At 37.2% G+C, this 18,833-nt stretch overlaps 1 protein-coding gene across 6 annotated transcripts in view; it reads left to right on the top strand.

The window, feature by feature from the left end:
• Positions 1-18,833, top strand: part of ZNF260 (zinc finger protein 260) — a 75,439-nt gene that overhangs the window by 13,970 nt on the left and 42,636 nt on the right. For 5 of the 6 annotated variants that reach the window (XM_045441117.1, XM_045441113.1, XM_045441109.1 and 2 more), the window contains 2 exons: positions 17,096-17,189; positions 18,110-18,236. In XM_045441117.1, coding sequence (XP_045297073.1) covers positions 17,136-17,189; positions 18,110-18,236 — 181 coding nt within the window. In that variant the 5' untranslated portion in view covers positions 17,096-17,135. Of the gene's footprint in view, positions 1-3,648; positions 3,690-17,095; positions 17,190-18,109; positions 18,237-18,833 lie in introns of those variants that run through there. The other variant, XM_045441111.1, reaches the window with a different exon arrangement.

The following is an 18,833-nucleotide window of genomic DNA, read 5'->3' as shown; positions in this document are numbered from 1 at the left end:
TCACGGACCGTGAGATCATGACCTGAGCCGAGGTGGGTCGCAAAACCGACTGAGCCACCCAGGTGCCCCTGTTATGGTTTTTATATGCATTTCCCTGATCACGACTTTTGGCATATTTTTCCTCCACATGCTTATTGACATTTCTATATCTTCTTTGGAGAAATGTCTATTGAAATCTGTTACCAGATGTCTTTTTGTTCTTTAGTTGTGGGCGTCTTTACATAATGTGGCTATTAAACCCTTATCAAATATATCATTTATAAATATTTTCTCCTATTCTGTAGATTGTGTTTTCAGTTTTACCGGGAATGTTCTTTGAAAATTTCAATTTTGATGAAGCCCAATTTTTCCATTTTTTTCTCCTTGTTTGTGCTTTTGGTGTGCCGAGAATCCTTTGCCAAATTTAAGGTCATGATGATTTACTCCTGTATTTTCTTCTATAGGTTTTATATTTGCATGCCTTATAGTTGGGTCATTGATCAGTTTTTAGTTCATCTTTGTATATATTGTGAGGAAAGGGTCTAATTTCATTCTTTTGTATGTAGCTATCCAGTTTTCCTATCATCATTTGTTGAAAAGACTGTCCTTTCTCCACTAAAAGGTCTTTGCACTCTTGTCAAAACTCATTTGACCAGAGGGGCGCCTGGGTGGCTCAGTAGGTTAAGCATCCAACTCCTGGGTTCCGCTCAGGTCATTATCTCACAGTTTGTGAGTTTGAGCCCCACATCAGGCTCTGTGCTGACAGCATGGAGCCTACTTGGGATCCTCTCCTTCTCTCTCTGCCCCTCCCTACTTGCTCTCTCTCAAAATAAAAAAGAAAAATCAATGGACCAGAGAGATACCTGGATTTAATTTCCAATCAGTTCTATTCTGTTGATTAATATATCTAACCTTATGGGGCGCCTGGTGGCTTAGTCAGTTGTGTCCGACTTGATTTTGGCTTGAGTCATGATCACAGGGCTGTGGGGATCGAGCCGAGCCCCGAGTCTGCTCCATGCTGGGTGTGGGACCTGCTTGGGATTCTCTCTCCCTCTGCCCTTCTCCCCTGCCTGTGCTCTCTAAAAAAAAAACAAAAAACAAAAAAACAAAACAGTAGATACATCTAACCTTATGCCAGTGTCCAACTGCTTTGATTATTGTATATTTGTAACTTTTAGATTGGTAAATGTTAGTTTTTCAGGGTTGTTTTTTTTTTCCCTAACTGATTTGGTTATTCTGAATTACTTGCAATTTCGTATGAATTTAGAAGTCAGCATGTCAGTTTCTACAAAGAAGCCAGTTGGGACTCTGACAGGAGTTGCATAACGTTTAAATCACTTTGGAGAATATCGTGATCTTATTATTGAGTAGCCTGGTTCATAAACATGAGATGATCTTCCCTTAATTACCTTAAGTTCTTTCATTAGTATTTTGTATTTTTTAAAGTATACAGTTTGAATTTTTGTTAAATATTTTATTAATTTGGATACTATTATAAATGGAATTACTTATTTCAGATTGTTATTGCATATGTATAAAAATATTTTATTTTTGCATATTTATTTGTATCCTGCAATCTTGCTCCATTCTAATAGTGTTATAGTCAAATTTTTGGATTTTCTGTATATAAGGTCATGCCATCTATTAATGGAGATCATTTTCCTTCCTTCTTTCCACTATGGATGCCTTTATTGATATTTCCTATTTGTCCCAGCTAGATCTGTAGAACAATGTTGATTAGAAGAGGCAATAAGGTATAGACTTGTCCTCTTCCAACATCAGGGGTAAGCATCACTAAGTCTAATGGTAGCTGTCAATTTTATCCTGTGGAGATAGTTCCCTTCTATTCATACGTTCACTCTCTTTTGTCATGAAAGGGTGTTGGATTTTGTAAATGCTTTCTCTTCATGAATGAAGATGGTCATGTAGTTTTTTTATTTTTTTAAGTTTTATTTTGAGAGAGAGAGAGAAACAGAGCACGTGAGTGGGGAAGAGGCAGAGAAAGAGGCAGAGAGAGAATCCCAAGCAGGCTCAGCACTGTCAGTGCAGAGCCTGAGGCAGGGCTTGAACCCATGAATGGTGAGATCATGACCTGAGCCAAAATCTAGAGTCAGATGCTTAATTGACTGAACTACCCATGTGCTCCTATTTTTTATGATTCCGATATGTTACATTAGATTAAGAATCTAATTTTGAATTCCACGGATAAATCCCACTTGGTCAAGGTATATAATTCTTTTTGTATGTTCCTAGATTCAGATTACTAGTGTTTTGTTTAGATTTTTTGCATCCATATTCATAAAAGGTATTAGTGATAGTTGCCCTTTTTTGTAATGTCTTTTTCTGATGTAGCTATCAGGTTAATTTTGGGTTCATAAAATTAGGAAGTTTTCCCTCCTTTTTACTTCAAGAGTTTGTAAAGAATTAGTATTCTGCTTGGTTTGGTAGACTTTAACTGTGAAGCTGTGCTGACCTAGGCTTTTCTTTATGGGTAGTTTTTAAAATAACTAATTCATTTACTTATTTGTTAGAATATTATTCAAATATTCTACCTCCATGAGTAGATTTGGAAGTTTGTGCCTTTGTATGATTTTATCCAATTCATCTGAGTTTTCTGATTTTTTTAAATGTTTATTTATTTTGAGAGAGAGATAGAGAGTGCATGAGCAGAGGAGAGGCAGAGGGAGAAAGAGAGATTGAAAGAGAGAGAGAGAGAGAGAGAGAGAGAGAGAGAGAAATCCCAAGCAGGCTCCATGCTGTCAGCACAGAGCCCTAACACGGGGGCCCAATCCCATGCACCGTGAGATCATGACCTGAGTGGAAACCAAGAGTTGAACACTGAACCAGTTGAGCCACACAGGCGCCCCATGGGCTTCCTGATTTCTTGTTGTACAATTGTTCATCCTATTCCTTTGTAATCAATTTTTATTTCTGTAAGGTTGGTAGTACTGTCCCCTCTTTCACTTATGATTGTGGTAATAGGAGTCTTCGTTCTCTCTGGTCATTCTTGATCATCTAAACATTTGTGAACTTTTAAAAACTTTTCATAGAACCAGGGGCGCCTGGGTGGCTAGGTTGGTTAAGCATCCGACTTTGGTCAGGTCACAATCTTGCGGTTTGTGGGTTCGAGCCCTGTGTCAGACTCTGTGCTGACATCTGAGAGCCTGGAGCCTGCTTCAGATTCTGTGTCTTCCTCTCTCTCTGCCCCTCCCCCCCCCCACTCAAAAATAAATAAACATTTTAAAAAATTTTTAATAAAAAAACCCACTTTTCATAGAACCAGATTTTAGTTTCATTTATTTTTGGATATTTTTCATATATGATATGTTTACTCTTTTCACAGTGACTTAAGGAGGGAGGTTAAATTTGACCTAGATATTTACTTTTAATTACAGGCACTTTAAAAGCTTTCCTCTAATCATTAATTGCATGTCATAAGTTTTGATATGTTGTCTTCATTTATTATTTGCAAATTGTTTTCTAGTTTCCTTTTTCATTAAAAAAAATTTTTTTTAATGTTTTTTTATTTATTTTTGAGACAGAGAGCATGAGCAGGGGAGAGGCAGAGAGAGAGAGAGAGAGACACAGAATCTGAAGCAGGCTCCAGGCTCTGAGCTGTCAGCACAGGGCCCAATGCAGGGCTCAAACTCATGGACTGTGAGATCATGATCCGAGCTGAAGTCGGACGCCCAACTGACTGAGACACCCAGGTGCCCTTCCTTTTTCATTTTTAATATATTGATTATTTAGGAGTGTTTTGTTTAAAAAAATTTTTTTAAGCTTTATCCATTTTTCAGAGACAGAGACAGAGCATGATGGGGGAGGGGCAGAGAGAGAGGGAGATACAGAATCCGAAGCAGGCTCCAGGCTCTGAGCTGTCAGCACAGAGCCCAGGCTCGAACTCACAGACAGTGAGATCATGACCTGAGCCTGAGTCGGACGCTTAACCAACTGAGCCACCCAGGCGCCCCTAGGAGTGTTTTGTTTAAATTCCATGTTTTGGAGTTTCCCATTTTTCCGTTATTTATTTGTAACTACATTATGGATAGACAAACTGTTTTTTATTGTTTTTTTTTTTAATTTATTAAGTTTTCTGTTCTAGCCTAGCATATAGTTTCTTGTGGAAAATATTCCATGTGCATTTGAAAAGAATGTATATTTTGCTATTGTTGGGTGAAGTGTTTTATAAATGTCTGTTAAGTCTAAGTGGTTTATAGTGTTGGTTATAGATTTTTCTGTTTCCTTGACCTTTTTTCCTAATTGTTCTATCCATTATGAGCATGGGATGTTGACGTCTGTGGCCACTTTTGCTGAATTGTCTTTCTCTATTTCTGTCAGTTAATTGTGAAAATATACATAACAGGATTTGCTATTTAATCATTTTACAGTATACAATTGAGTGATATTAAGTAAACCCACAATGTGCAACCTTTACCATCTAATTGCAGAATTTTTCATCATCTCGAAAGGGAACTCTGTACCCCGTAAGTAATCACTCTTCACTGCCTCTCCCTCAACCCCTTGCAATAACGAATTTTTCAAAATCTAAAGTTTTATCTATTTTAGGTATTTCAAATAAATGGATTAATATTCATATAAATGGGACAATAATATAATAATTGAAAGGCATTTGTGTCTGGCCTCTTCAAGTTAGCATGTTTTCAAATTTCACATGATGTAACAGGTATCAGTAATTGTTTCCTTTTGATGGCTAATATTCCATTGTGTTGTGTTTTCTTTTATGGCCTAACATATGATCTGTTCTAGACCATTTTTCATTTGTACTTGAGAATATGTATTCTGGTATTTGGTGTTGTGTTTGGTGTATGTCTGGGATGTCCAATTGATTTCTAGTGTTGCTGTACTCTCCTATTTCCAAATTATCTTTTGCCTAGTCTTTCTATCCATTATTGGAGTTGGTTTATTGAAGTCTCAAACTTTATTGTAGAACTTTCTATTCCTCCCCTCAATCCTGTCAATTGTTGCTTCATATATTTTGGGGCTTTAAGGCATATATATTCATAGTAGTTGTATTTTCTTGGTGGGCTGACCCCTTTTATCAACATAGAAGATGTTCCTTTGTCTCTTGTCTCTTCTAAGCCTATTTGGTCTCATGTAGGCTTCCAACTCTTTGAGGACTACTGGTATGCAACACATTTTTATATCCTATTTTCAACCTATTTATATGTTTGGATTTGTCATCAGTTTGTTGTAGACTGACTACAGTATTTTCTATCCATTCTGCCAATCTCTGCATTTTAGTTGAAGATTCTAATACATTTGCATGTAAAGTAATAACTGAGGAGGACTTTTCTACGTGTTTTCTATATATACTGTGTCTTCTATGTTTTTTTTTAAATTTTCTAATGTTTATTTATTTTTGAGAGAGAGAGAGCGAGGGAGGGACAGAGAGAGAGGGAGACACAGAATCCAAAGCTGGCTCCAGGCTCTGAGCTGTCAGCACAGAGCCCAATGTGGGGCTCGAACCCATGGGCTGTGAGATCATGACCTGAGCTGAAGTTGGATGCTTAACTGACTGAGCCACCCAGGTGCCCCTCTTCTGTGCTTTTCTATCCCTAATTAATGACTTCCTTTCTGTTCCACTGACTTTTTTTTGTAGTTTACCATTTTACTCCTTTTATATTTCCTATTCATTATACAATTTAATCATTTTATTAGCATTTATCCTGTAGATTTCAATTAAAAATTTGCATTTGTGATGAACTAGTTTGAAATAAAACTAACTTTATTCAGGGGTCCCAAAATCACTCTCAGGTTCAGTGATTTTCTAGAAGGACTCACAAACGTAAAAAAAAGTTGGGGCATCTGGGTGGCTCAGTCAGTTAAATGTCCCAATTCTTGATGTCAGCTCAGGTCATGATCTCCTGATTTGTGGGATAGAGCCCTTCAGGGGGCTCTGCGCTAAAAGCATGGAGCCTGCTTGGGATTCTCTCTCTTTCTCTGCCCACCCCCCCCCCCCACTTTCTCTTTCTCTCTCAAAATAAACATTTTTTTGCATGAGTTTTTTTCTTTTTAAAAAGGTTTATTTTTGAGAGAGAGAGAGTGAGTGCATGAGTGGGGAGGGGCAGAGAGAGAGGGAGACAGAAGATACCACAAAGGCTCTGTGCTGACAATAGAGAGACTGATGTGGGGCTCAAACTCATGAGCTGTGAGATCATGACTAGAGCTGAAGTTGGACACTTAACCAGCTGAGCCACCCAGGTGCCCAATAAACAAACCTTTTTTTAAAAAGTCAGAAAAACTGTTGTACTCAGTTTTTGCCCCCCCCCCCCCCCCCCCCCAGTGACAGGATACAGATTAAAATCATTAAATGCCAGGTAATCTACCAGGAGCTCGTAAAGGACCTTCACTTTTGTTTGGAATAGGCAAAGCTTTAAACATTTCAGACCCGCTGAGTCAAACCTTCACTGTACGCCTATTTAGCTTTAATAGAAAAACTTTGCCCCTGTAACTGCTCAAGTTCTCCCTTTTAAAGTTGCTTTTGTCCTAGATTATATCTTTATACAGTGTACCCTTTAAATAGGTTTATAATTATGTTTTATGCAGGTCTTTAAATGTGTTGCAAAAAAGGAGGAACAACAAACAAAAAAATGCAATACTATTGGGTTATATATTTTTGCCTTTTAGTTGCCTTCACCACCGTTCTTAATTCATTTAGTTTTATTGAGATATAACTGACATACAACTACTTTTGGTATACATGATTTAATATATGTATATATTACAAAATGATTACAGAAATAAATTTAGTTAACATCCATCACCTTCTTCTGTTAACTTTTTTCCTTCTGATGAGAACTTTTAAGATTTAACATCTTAGCCACTTTCAAACATACGCTGTATCATTAAGTATAATTACTATGCTGTACATTAATATCCCCTTGACTTACTTTATAACTGGGAATTTGTACCTTCCTTGACCACTTTCACCCATTTCGCCCACCCACTCTTCCACTTATCCCCACACCTATGGAAGCTACCAATGTGTTGTATTTGTGAGGTGTTTTGTTTTTAAATCTAATTCCAGATATAAGTGAGATCATTCAGTATTTGTCTTTCTCTGACTTACTTCCCCTAGCATAATCCTCTCAAGGTCAATTCATGTAGTTGCAAATGGCAGGATTTCCTTAGTTTTTTATGGCAAAATAACATTCCATTGTGTATACACACCAAATTTTCTTTAACATTCCACCCATCAATGAACGTTTAGTTGTTTCCATGCCTTGTGTATTGTAAATAATGCTGCAGTGAACCTAGAGTCTGCAGAAATCTTTTTAAGAGATTTCATTTCCTTTAGATAAATATCCAGAGGTGGAATTGCTAGATCATACAATAGTTCTATGTTTACTTTATTAAGGAACCTCCATAGTGTTTTCCATAACTGCTGCACCCATTTACATTCTCAATAGTGTAGGTTTCCCTTTCCTCCACAACTTTCCAACACTTGTTACTCCTTTTCTTTTTGATAATAGCCATTCTAACAGGTGTAAATCAGTATCTCATTATGGTTTTGATTTGCATTTCTCTGACGATTAATGATATGCAGCACCATTTCATTTATTTGTTTGCCTCTTGTATTTTGGGAGAAAATACGTATTCAGATCCTCTGCCCATATTTTAATTGGATTGTGTCTTTTTTTATACTGAGTTGTAGGAATCCTTTATATATTTTGGGTATTTAACCCCTTATGAGATAAATGATTTGCAAATATTTTTAATGGTTGATCCAGAGCTTAATGTGTATAGCTTCCAGTATATACTAAATTCCAATGCGATATAGAAATGTTGTCTTTTAAAAAGAACAAAAGAAATCTTATATACATATATAGCATTTGTTATATTAATTTTATTTACCTTTTTTTTTTTTTTAAGTAAGCTCTGCACCCAATGTGGGGCTTGAACTCATGATCCCAAGCTCAAGAGTCACATGCTCTGCCAGCTCAGCCAGCCAGGTGCCCCTTATTGTTTTTGATTTTCTTCATTTGATGCTGTGGATTCAAAGTACCATCTGTATTCAGTTACTTACCCAGTATAGCTTTGCTACCCACCTCCTTTGTGTTATAGATACAAATTATACTTTTATTTTTATTTTATCCTTTCTTATTTATTTTTAATTTACATCCAAATTAGTTAGCAGATAGTGCAACAATGATTTCAGGAGTAGATTCCTTAATGCCCCTTACCCATTTAGCCCATCCCCCCCTCCCACAACCCCTCCAATAACCCTCTGTTTGTTCTCCATATTTAAGAGTCTCTTATGGATTTTCCCCCTCCCTGTTTTTATACTATTTTTGCTCCCTTACCTTATGTTCATCTGTTTTGTATGTTAAAGTCCTCATATGAGTGAAGTCCTATGATTTTTGTCTTTCTCTAATTTCACTTTGCATAATGCCCTCCAGTTCCATCCATGTAGTTGCAAAAGGCAAGATTTCATTCTTTTTGATTGCCGAGTAATACTCCATTATATATGTATATATATGTATGTACATATATGTATATATGTGTGTATATATACATGTATATATATGTGTGTGTATATATATACATGTATATATGTGTATATATATGTGTATATATATACGTGTATATATGTGTATATATATACGTCTATATATGTGTGTATATATACATATAGACACATATATACATATATATACATATATGTATATGTATATCTATGTATATACATACATATATACATATATACATATATATGTATATACACACATATATATATACACATATATATACATACCATATCTTCCTTATCCATTCATCCATTGATGGGCATTTGGGCTCTTTCCATACTTTGGCTATTGTTGAAAGTGCTGCTATAAACATGGGGGTGCCTCTGCCCCTTCAAAACAGCACAACTGTATCCCCTGGATAAATACCTAGTAGTGTAATTGCTGGGTCATACGGTAGTTCTATGTTTAACTTTTTGAGGAACCTCCATACTGTTTTCCAGAGTGGCTGCACCAGCTTGCATTCCCACCAGCAGTGCAAAAGAGAGAGATCCTCTTTCTCCACATCCTCACCAACATCTGCTGTTGCCTGAGTTGTTAATATTAGCCATTCTGACAGGTGGTATCTCATTGTGGTTCTGATTTGTATTTCCCTGATGATGAATGATGTTGAGCATTTTTTCACGCGTTAATCAGCCATCTGGATGTCTTCTTTGGAGAAGTGTCTATACGTGTCTTTTGCCCATTTCTTCACTGGATTATTTGTGTTTTGGGTGTTGAGTTTGGTAGGTTCTTTAAAGATTTTGTATACTAACCCTTTATCTGATATGTCGTTTGCAAATATCTTCTCCCATTCCGTTGGTTACCTTTTAGTTTTGCTGTTTCCTTCCCTGTGCAGAAGCTTTTTATTTTGATGAGGTCCCAGTAGTTCATTTTTGCTTTTGTTTCCCTTGCCTCCAGAGATGTGTTGAGTCAAAAGTTGCTGCAGCCAAGGTCAAATAGGTTTTTGCCTGATTTCTCCTTGAGGATTTTGATGGCTTCCTGTCTTACATTTAGGTCTTTCATCCATTTTGAGTTTATTTTTGTGTATGGTGTAAGAAAGTGGTCCAGGTTCATTCTTCTGCATGTCGCTGTCCAGTTTTCCCAGCACCACTTGCTGAAGAGACTGTCTTTATTCCAGTGGATATTCTTGCCTGCTTTGTCAAAGATTAGTTGGCCATACATTTGTGGGTCCATTTCTGCATTCTCTATTCTGTTCCATTGATCTGAGTGTCAGTTCTTGTGCCAGTATCATACTGTCTTGATGATTACAGCTTTGTAATACAGTTTGAAGTCCAGGATTGTGACACCTCCTGCTTTGGCTTTCTTTTTCAAGATTGCTTTGGCTATTTGGGACCTTTTCTGTTTCTATACAAATTTTAGGATTGTTTATTCTAGCTCGGTGAAGAATGCTGATGTTATTTCGAGAGATTACATTGAATATGTATGTAGATTGCTTTGGGTAGTATTGATATTTTAACAATATTTGTTCTTCCTATCCAGGAGCATGGAATCTTTTTCCATTTTTTTATGTCTTCTTCAATTTCTGTCATAAGCTTTCTATAGTTTTCAGCATATAGATTTTTCACCTCTTCGGTTAGATTTATTCCTAGGTATTTTATGGCTTTTGGTGCAACTGTAAATGGGATTGATTCCTTGATTTCTGTTTCGTTTGCTTCATTATTGGTGTATAGGAATGCAACTGATTTCTGTACATTGATTTTATATCCTGCAACTCTGCTGACTTCATGAATCAGTTCTAGCATTTTTTTGGTGGAATCTTTAGGGTTTTCCATATACAGTATCATGTCATCTGCAAAGAGTGAAAGTTTGACCTCCTCCTGGCCGATTTGGATGCCTTTTATTTCCTTGTGTTGTCTGATTGCTTAAGCTAAGACTTCCAATACTATGTTGAATAACAGTGGCAAGAGTGGACATCCCTATCTTGTTACTGACCTTAGGAGGAAAGCTCTCAGTTTTTCCCCAATGAGGGTGATATCAGTGTTGGGTCTTTCACATATGGCTTTTATGACCTCAAAGTATGATCCTTCTATCCCTACTTTCTTGAGGGTTTTTATCAAGAAAGGATGCTGTATTTTGTCAAATGCTTTCTCTGCATCTATTGAGAGGATCATGTGGTTCTTGTCCTTTCTTTTAGTGATGTGATGAATCATGTTAATTGTTTTACGGATATTGAACCAGCCCTGCATCCCAGGTATAAATCCCACTTGGTCACGGTGAATAACTTTTTTTAATGTATTGTTGGATCTGGTTGGCTAATATCTTGTTGAGGATTTTTGCACCCATGTTCATTAGGGAAATTGGTCTATAGTTCTCCTTTTAGTGGGGTTTTGTCTGGTTTTGGAATCAAGGTAATGCTGGATTCAGCACTGGCAAATTTGGAAGTTTTCCTTCCATTTCTATTTTTTGGAACAGCTTCAAGAGAATAGGTGTTGACTCTTCCTTAAATGTTTGGTAAAATTCCCCTGGAAAGCCATCTGGCCCTGGACTCTTGGTTTTGGGAGATTTTTGATTACTAAGTCGATTTCTGGTTATGGATTATGGGTCTGTTCAAATTTTCTATGTCTTCCAGTTTCAGTTTTGGTAGTTTATATGTTTCTAGGAATTTGTCCATTTCTTCCGGATTGCCCATTTTACTCGTGTATAATTGCTCATAATATTCTCTTATTATTGTTTTTATTTCTGCTGCGTTGGTTGTGATCTCTCCTCTTTCATTCTTGATTTTATTTATTTGGGTCCTTTCCTTTTTCTTTTTGATCATACTGGCTAGGGGTTTATCAATTTTTGTTAATTCTTTCAAAGAACCAGTTTCTGGTTTCATTGATCTGTTCTTCTGTTTTTTGGTTTTGATAGCATTGATTTCTGCTCTAATCTTTATTAGTTCCTGTCTTTTGCTGGTTTTGGGTTTTATTTGCTGTTCTTTTTCCAGCTCTTTAAGGTGTAAAGTTAGGTTGTGTATCTGAGATCTTTCTTCCTTCTTTAGGAAGGCCTGGATTGCTATATACTTTCCTCTATGACCACCTTTGCTGTGTCACATGGTTTTGGGCTGTTGTTATCATTTTCATTGGCTTCCATGTACTTTTTAATTTCCTCTTTAACTTCTTAGTTAGCCCATTCATTCTTTAGTAGGATGTTCTTTAGTCTCCAAGTATTTGTTATCTTTCCAAAGTTTTTCTTGTGGTTGATTTCGAGTTTCATAGCATTGTGGTCTGAAATATGCACAGTATGATCTTGATCTTTTTGTACTTTTTGAGGCTGCTTTGTGTCCCAGTATGTGATCTATTCTGGAGAACGTTCCATGTGCACTGGAGAAGAATGTGTGTTCCCTGTGCTTTAGGATGAAATGTTCTGAATATATCTCTTAAGTCTATCTGGTCCAGTGTGTCATTCAAAGTCATTGTTTCCTTGTTGATTTTCTGTTTAGATGATCTGTCCATTGTTGTAAGTGGGATGTTGCAAGTCCCCTACTATTGTGGTATTATTATCAATGAGTTTATGTTTGTGATTGATTTATATATTTGGGTGCTCCCACATTTGGAGCATAAACGTTTACTAGTGTTAGGTCTTGGTGTATAGACCCCTTAATTATATAATGCCCTTCTTCATCTCTTGTTTTAGTCTTTATTTTAAAGTGTAGATTGTCTGATGTAAGTATAGCTACTCCGGCTTTCTTTTGGCGACCATTAAGATGATAGATGGTTCTCCATCCCCTTACTTTCAATTTGAAGGTGTCTTTAGGTCTAAAGTGGGTCTCTCATAAACAGCATATAGATGGATCTTGTTTTCTTATCTATTCTGTTACCCTATGTCTTTTGATTGGAGCACTTAGTCCATTGATGTTTAGAGTGAGTACTGAAAGATATGAGTTTATTGCCATTATGTTGCCTGTAGAGTTGGAGTTTCTGGTGGTGTTCTCTGGTCCTTTCTAGTCTTTGTTGCTTTTGGTGTTTTGGGGTTTTGTTTTGTTTTTGGTTTTTTTGTCTTGTCTTCCCTCAGTCCCCCTTCAAATTTCTTACAGGGTTGGTTTAGTAGTCATGAACTCTTAATTTTTGTTTGGGAAACTTTTTCTCTCCTTCTGTTTTGAATGACAGCCTTGGTGGATAAAGAATTCTTGGCTGCATATTTTATGATTCAGCACATTGAATATATCCTGCCACTCCTTTCTGGTCTGCGAAGTTACTGTGGATAGGTCTGCTACAAACCTGATCTGTCTTCCCTTCCCTTGTAAGTTGAGGACTTTTTCCCTTGCTGCTTTCATGATTCTTCCCTTGCCCGAGTATTTTGTGAATTTGACTATGATATGCCTTGTTGACAGTCGGTTTTTGTTGAATCGAATGGGAGTCCTCTGTGCTTCCTGGATTTTGATATCTGTGTCTTTCCCCAGGTTGGGAAAGTTTTCCACTAGGATTTGCTCACATAACCCTTCTACCCCCTTTTTCCTCTCTTCATCTTCTGGGACTCTTAGGATTCTGATGTTGTTCCTTTTTAATGAGTCATCGATTTCTCTAATTCTTAAATTGTGCTCTTTTGCCTTAGTCTCCCTCTTTCTTTCTGCTTCATTAGTCTCCATAAGTTCATCCTCTATATTGCCGATTCGCTGCTCTGCCTTATCCATCCTTGCCATTGTGGCATTCATTCGAGATTGCAGCTCAGTTATAACATTTTTTATTTCGTCCTGACTAGCTTTTATTTATCTCCGCAGAAAGGGATTCTAATCTATTTTCAACCCCAGCTAGTATTCTTATTATCCGATTCTAAATTCTGGTTCAGACATCTTCCTTGTATCTGTGTTAAGTCCCTGGCTGTTATTTCTTCCTGCTCTTTCTTTTGGGGTGAATTCCTGCATTTCATCATTTTGAAGGAAGAAAAAGAATAAGGGGAAAAATATTAAAAATATTAAAAGCAACACACAAAAAATCAAATAAATTATGCTATGATCTTAGGTCTGTTTTGGTCTGCTTGTTGAAAGGTGCTTGACAGATTAGAGAAAGAAGGGAAAGACAAGAAAAAAAAGAAAAAATAAAAAGAAAATGTTTGAAAATTTGAAAAATGAATACAATGAAATGTAATATGAAATGATATAAGTAAAATAAAATTTGAAAAATTTACAAAAGTAAATATAGTAGAAAAAATTAAAGAAAAATGTTAATAAAAATTGACAATAAATTTCTTACTGTATTCACAAAAAGAAAAAAAAGTTGAATAGATGGACCAGCGAACAGACTGAAATACGATTGAAATTACATCATTTTCCCCTAGAAGTCAAACTATGAAGCACTTTATAGTCTGTAAACTGAGCAGGCAGAGAGACTTGTGGTGCTCCTTAAGAGCGAGGTTGGTCCAGTTGGGCAGGGCTTAGTGTAATGGCTCCGTTCTCCACTAGATGGCACTGCTTAGCTTACTGGGATGGATTGTTTTGGCACTTAGAGGTGTGTATGCACATGCGCAGGAGAGGTGAAGATGGCACCACCCAGATACCCACTCTCTAGTATCGGAACACTGTTCTCCCTGATCAGCAATTGTGCACCCATCCTTTGTCTTCACCTTCCATCCACTCCCTAGTTCTACACTGTCCATGACCAAGCTGTCAGGTTGCCAGGCTGTACCTCCCCCTCTGCGTTTTTTCTCAGTTGTGGCTGTGTTTCCCCTCACTTCTGAGAGACTGCGGCTTTGACCTGCGCAGACCTTCTGGGGGAGGGTCTCACCAAGTAATGGCCAGGTGCCAGTCGCACCCGGGAACGTTTGTGGGACCATGCTGCTGCTGATGCCCAGAGACTGTGGCTGGGTGCCAGCCCATCCCAGAAAAAGTTCACATGATCTTGTAGCAGCATTTCAGGGATATGGAAAATCACAACACACATCTGGCACCAGGCTTCACCCTTAACGTCCTTGTTCCAGCACCAGTGAATGTGGCTGTTCTCTGGTTCAGGTTGTGTAGATTGTTGTGTTATTTCTCAAATCAGTTTTTACGTGTGCAAGATGGTTTAGTGTTGATATGGCTGTATTTCATGGATACGAAACGCAAAAAAAACTTCCATGTTGTTCTGCCATCTTGGCCCCTCCCAAATTATACTTTTATATATTGTAGGCCTAATAAAACATGTTATTTCATATAGTTGATATTTAAATCAGTTAACTAAGAGAGAAAAACATACATGTATACTGTCTTTGTTTATCAAATAATTACCTTTCCTGGTGCTCTTTATGTTTTCTTTTTTAAAAAATTTTGTTTTTAAATGTTCATTTATTTTTGAGAGAGAGAGGAGAGAGGGAGCATGAGCTGGGGATGGGCAGAGAAAGGGGAGACACAGAATCTAAAGCAGGCTCCAGGCTCTGAGCTGAGCCTGATGCGAGGCTCAAACTCCCAAACTGTGAGATCATGACCTGAGCTGAAACTGGACACTTAACCCACTGAGCCACCCAGTCACCTCTCTTTATCTTTTCATGTGGATATATATTACTGCCTTGAATCATTTGCTTTCTGCTTGAAGAACTCCCTTCAGTATTAAGATAGGTCTGCTAGCAATTAATTCTCCCAGTTTCTATTTCATCTTCATTTTCAAAAAATAGTTTTGCTTATTATAGCATTCCTGGTTGAAGTTTTTGACTCTTGGTTTACATTCTGGTCTCTGTTATTTCTGAGGAGAGGTCATTAATTATTCTTACTGGGGCTCACTTGTAAGTAACAACTCATTTTCTTCTTGCTGCTTTCATATTTTTCTTTCAGCGGGCACCTGGCTGGCTCAGTCGGTAGATCAAGGGGGGCTCTTGTCTCAGGGTCATGAGTTCAAATGCCACATTGGGCCTAGAGCTGACTTAAAAAACAAAACAAAACAACAAAAAAACAACAACCAAACAAATTTCTCTTTCACATTTCACCGTTTTCACCATGTTGTGTCTATTTGTAGATCTCTGTGCCTTGATCCTGCTGGGTGTGTTGAGCTTCCTGGATGTAAAAAATATAACTTTGAGAACTTTTCATTGTTATTGGACGATGTTAAAATGATCCTTTTCTCTCTTCTCATACACCCATTATATATGTAGGTATGCTTGCATCCAGGTTTTCTAAGTCTCTTTTTCATTTGTTTTTCCTGTTAGATTGCACAATATCTTTTAAGTTTGCCAGTATTTTCTTCTGCCAGTTTATATCTAATATTGAGTTGCTCTAGTGAAATTTTCATTTCATATTACAATACTTTTCAAGTGTAGGATTCCCATGTGGTATTAAATAGCTTTTCTTTATTGATATTGATGTGACACTGTGACCATACCTTTATGTAAGTATAGGTTCTTTTGTTTATCTGAATATATTTATGGCTACTTTGAAGTCTTTGTTAAATTTGGTGTTCTTGCAGGCAGTTTCTGTTTTGTTGATGGGCCATTTTCCTATTACTTTGGACTTTTTCTTTATTTATAGAAAGTAGAAATTATAGATAATTGTAACATATCTGGTATTTTTGTCTGTTTCCCCTACTAGTGCTCCCCACCACCAGACTTGTTATTTGCTTGTTTTCTTTAGTGACTAGCTAGTTTAAGTGCAATCTGTCTTCCCCCAGCCCACACTGAAAATCTGTGACATTGCTCCTTTAGGGTACAGCCTTGATTATTACCACAGTCACCTTTGGATGACAGTGGTTTCCACAGGTCTATCTTTTGAGTATCTCCCAGCCGTTAAGTTGCAGAAATCATGATTTCTGCTTTCAACAATGCTGTGAAGTATATATTGCTTCACAGACCAATGTAATCAAGTCAGTATCTGGGATTTGTTCTGACAAAAGGAACAGCTCTGTAAGTGTCTAATTCTTTCTGGGAAACTAGCCAGCCTATAGTTCATATATCTCCAGCGAATCTTTCAATCTTCTCCTAATAGTCTTTTAGTAAAACCTCACTGTTTTTGAGAATGTCCTTAGGCTTGAACTTTTCTACAGTTACAAATGAGGTCATTTCCTATGGAGACACATATGGAACTCTCTTGTCTGTGGCCAGCTTCTCCCTCTGGACAAAATCACCAAGCCACAGACCTTGTTCTTGGGTTAGGGACAGTGGCATGCTTCTCTCTGTCACACTTCTGCTTTTAGGAGCTGGGTGCTTTGTAGGTGGGGAGAGGGTGAGTGCAGCAGCCAGAGGTTTGTTTGCCAAGATCTGTTGGCATGGAAATCCTACCCCAAGATTCAAGACAGACAACTGAAACCCCAGTATTCTCACCAGGGCCACACCCAAGGTACATATTACATTTTGTGTTTGGAACCAAACAGAAGAAAATCTATGTCCCTTAGCTGCATTTCCCTGAGCAATGGGTAGCTGAGGGCAGGATGAGAAATGTTGGTATCCTGCTCTTCCCAGGAAGACAGCCACCTGACTGGGAACACAGGTTGACAATTGGTGAGGAAGCCTGTGTCCTTGATTGTACCAATTTGGAATGGAGTATCTTTCTCACTAAGATGTGATGAACAAGGAAGGGTGCAGGTTTGGTTCAGATACTGCAGACTCTCAGCTTATAAGTTTTGGTAGATTTTCCTGAACAAATGTTTCTTTATTTGCTATATATTTTTATATATAATTTTCATTAGTTTTGACAGGGAGCATGTCATCGGAGCTCCTCACGCTGTCATGGCAGAAATGGAATTCCCTGACCAATTCCTTACAGTTCTAAGCATGGACCATGTAAGTTGCTGAATCTGTCTCCTTTGTGAACATTTCCTTTTTCTGAATCTCCGTACCAAATAGGGCCTGCCCCACATTCCCATAGTTTTTCACTTTCTAGTGAGAGTTGGAACCAAACATAACAGTATAACTCGTGTGCCTATCTATTCTCCAAATAATTCTCAACACTCTTATTTGTTAAGTCTTTTGTTAACAGCAACTATAGAGTAGAAATGGAATACCTAGATGGAGGAATTTACCATACTTTTTCATATTCTTGGATAAAGATCAGATGTATCCATTTGATTACATATGGGAAAATTCTGTACTTCTGGAGACTGGAGTTTCCAGGTAGACTGGATTTGATTTTCACTGATCTCCATCATACACAGATGATTGTAGACTCCCAGAATTGAAGAACACCTTATCCATTGTAAATGTCTAAATACAATTAAGCCTGATATTTTTTCACCAAGTAAGACTATTCTGTAGCCACTAAAAAGTACTTATTAAATGGTTTGTCATTAGAAGCAAAAGTTCTGATCATATCATGTTAAATAATACTTAACACAGTATTGAACTTAGGGCTAAAGAAATTATAAATTAGTGTTCACATCCCATTTTCTAAGTTAGATACTTTTCCTTTACAGAGAAACAAGGATATAGAAACTCACCTTTATTAATTCATGCAGCTCATTTTATTTCCAGACATGCTTAACATGCTTATGGAATTAAGAAATTCCATAATATGCAGGAAGATATTCTCTGAGTCAAATAGATTCTCTAAAGATATGTAGATAGTCCTGTTTGGGAGCGCTAATTTCCTCACTCCCATACCATAACATTCTACCCACCCTTGCCTACTAGTTTACTAATCGGCTTACCATAATGCAATTCTTTTTCTCAAAAATATTTCATTTATATATGGTTTTTTGTTTCAGGAATTGGTGACTTTCGGAGATGTGGTCATCAGCTTCTCTCAAGAGGAATGGGAATATCTGGATTCGGCTCAGAGGGACTTATATTGGGATGTGATGATGGAGAACTATAGCAACTTGGTCTCACTGGGTAAATTTATCTGCTTCATATAATTTAGAATATGCTCTATTCTATCAGCTTCTCTATTCTATCATAGAGTTGCTTGTCAGTAAACCCAAGACTATCTTTTGAAAGAAAATGGGTACATCTCTTCTCTGTTTCCAAAGGCATGGGTTGAACATTGTGTTGGAGATGACACCTCCATGAAGCACATCCATCATTCTTCATGTTTGTATTCTCTCAGTCCCTTCATATTTCTACTTTCCCTGATACCCAGGGAGTTTATTTTGAATTTTAGAACACATATAGCATATCCTTTGAGAGAGCTATTATACTGTGATTAAAGTCAGAATTGCTATAAATGCTTTGTTATCACACCTTCTTGAAGAACAGCTAAGAAACCATGTCCTGAGTCATTACAATTATTAGAAGAATCTGTGTAATTTATATGTTAGATGGATAAACAATTTATGTTCATTGCCTGCCATACGCATTATATTATACCTGTTTTGTGGTTGAAGAACTTTGCATTTAACATTGTCAGTATTATAGCAAGGATCTTTTAATGTTTTAGAAAGCTACTTGTTTTCCTGTCAGATTACATAGTTCGTGCCATGTACCAGGCCC

This window comes from Leopardus geoffroyi, chromosome E2 (genome assembly GCF_018350155.1).
Source record: "Leopardus geoffroyi isolate Oge1 chromosome E2, O.geoffroyi_Oge1_pat1.0, whole genome shotgun sequence".
In the NCBI taxonomy this organism is placed as follows: domain Eukaryota; kingdom Metazoa; phylum Chordata; class Mammalia; order Carnivora; family Felidae; genus Leopardus; species Leopardus geoffroyi.
The sequence above is the reverse complement of the archived record's forward strand: the minus strand, read 5'-3'. Positions and strand labels throughout refer to the sequence as shown.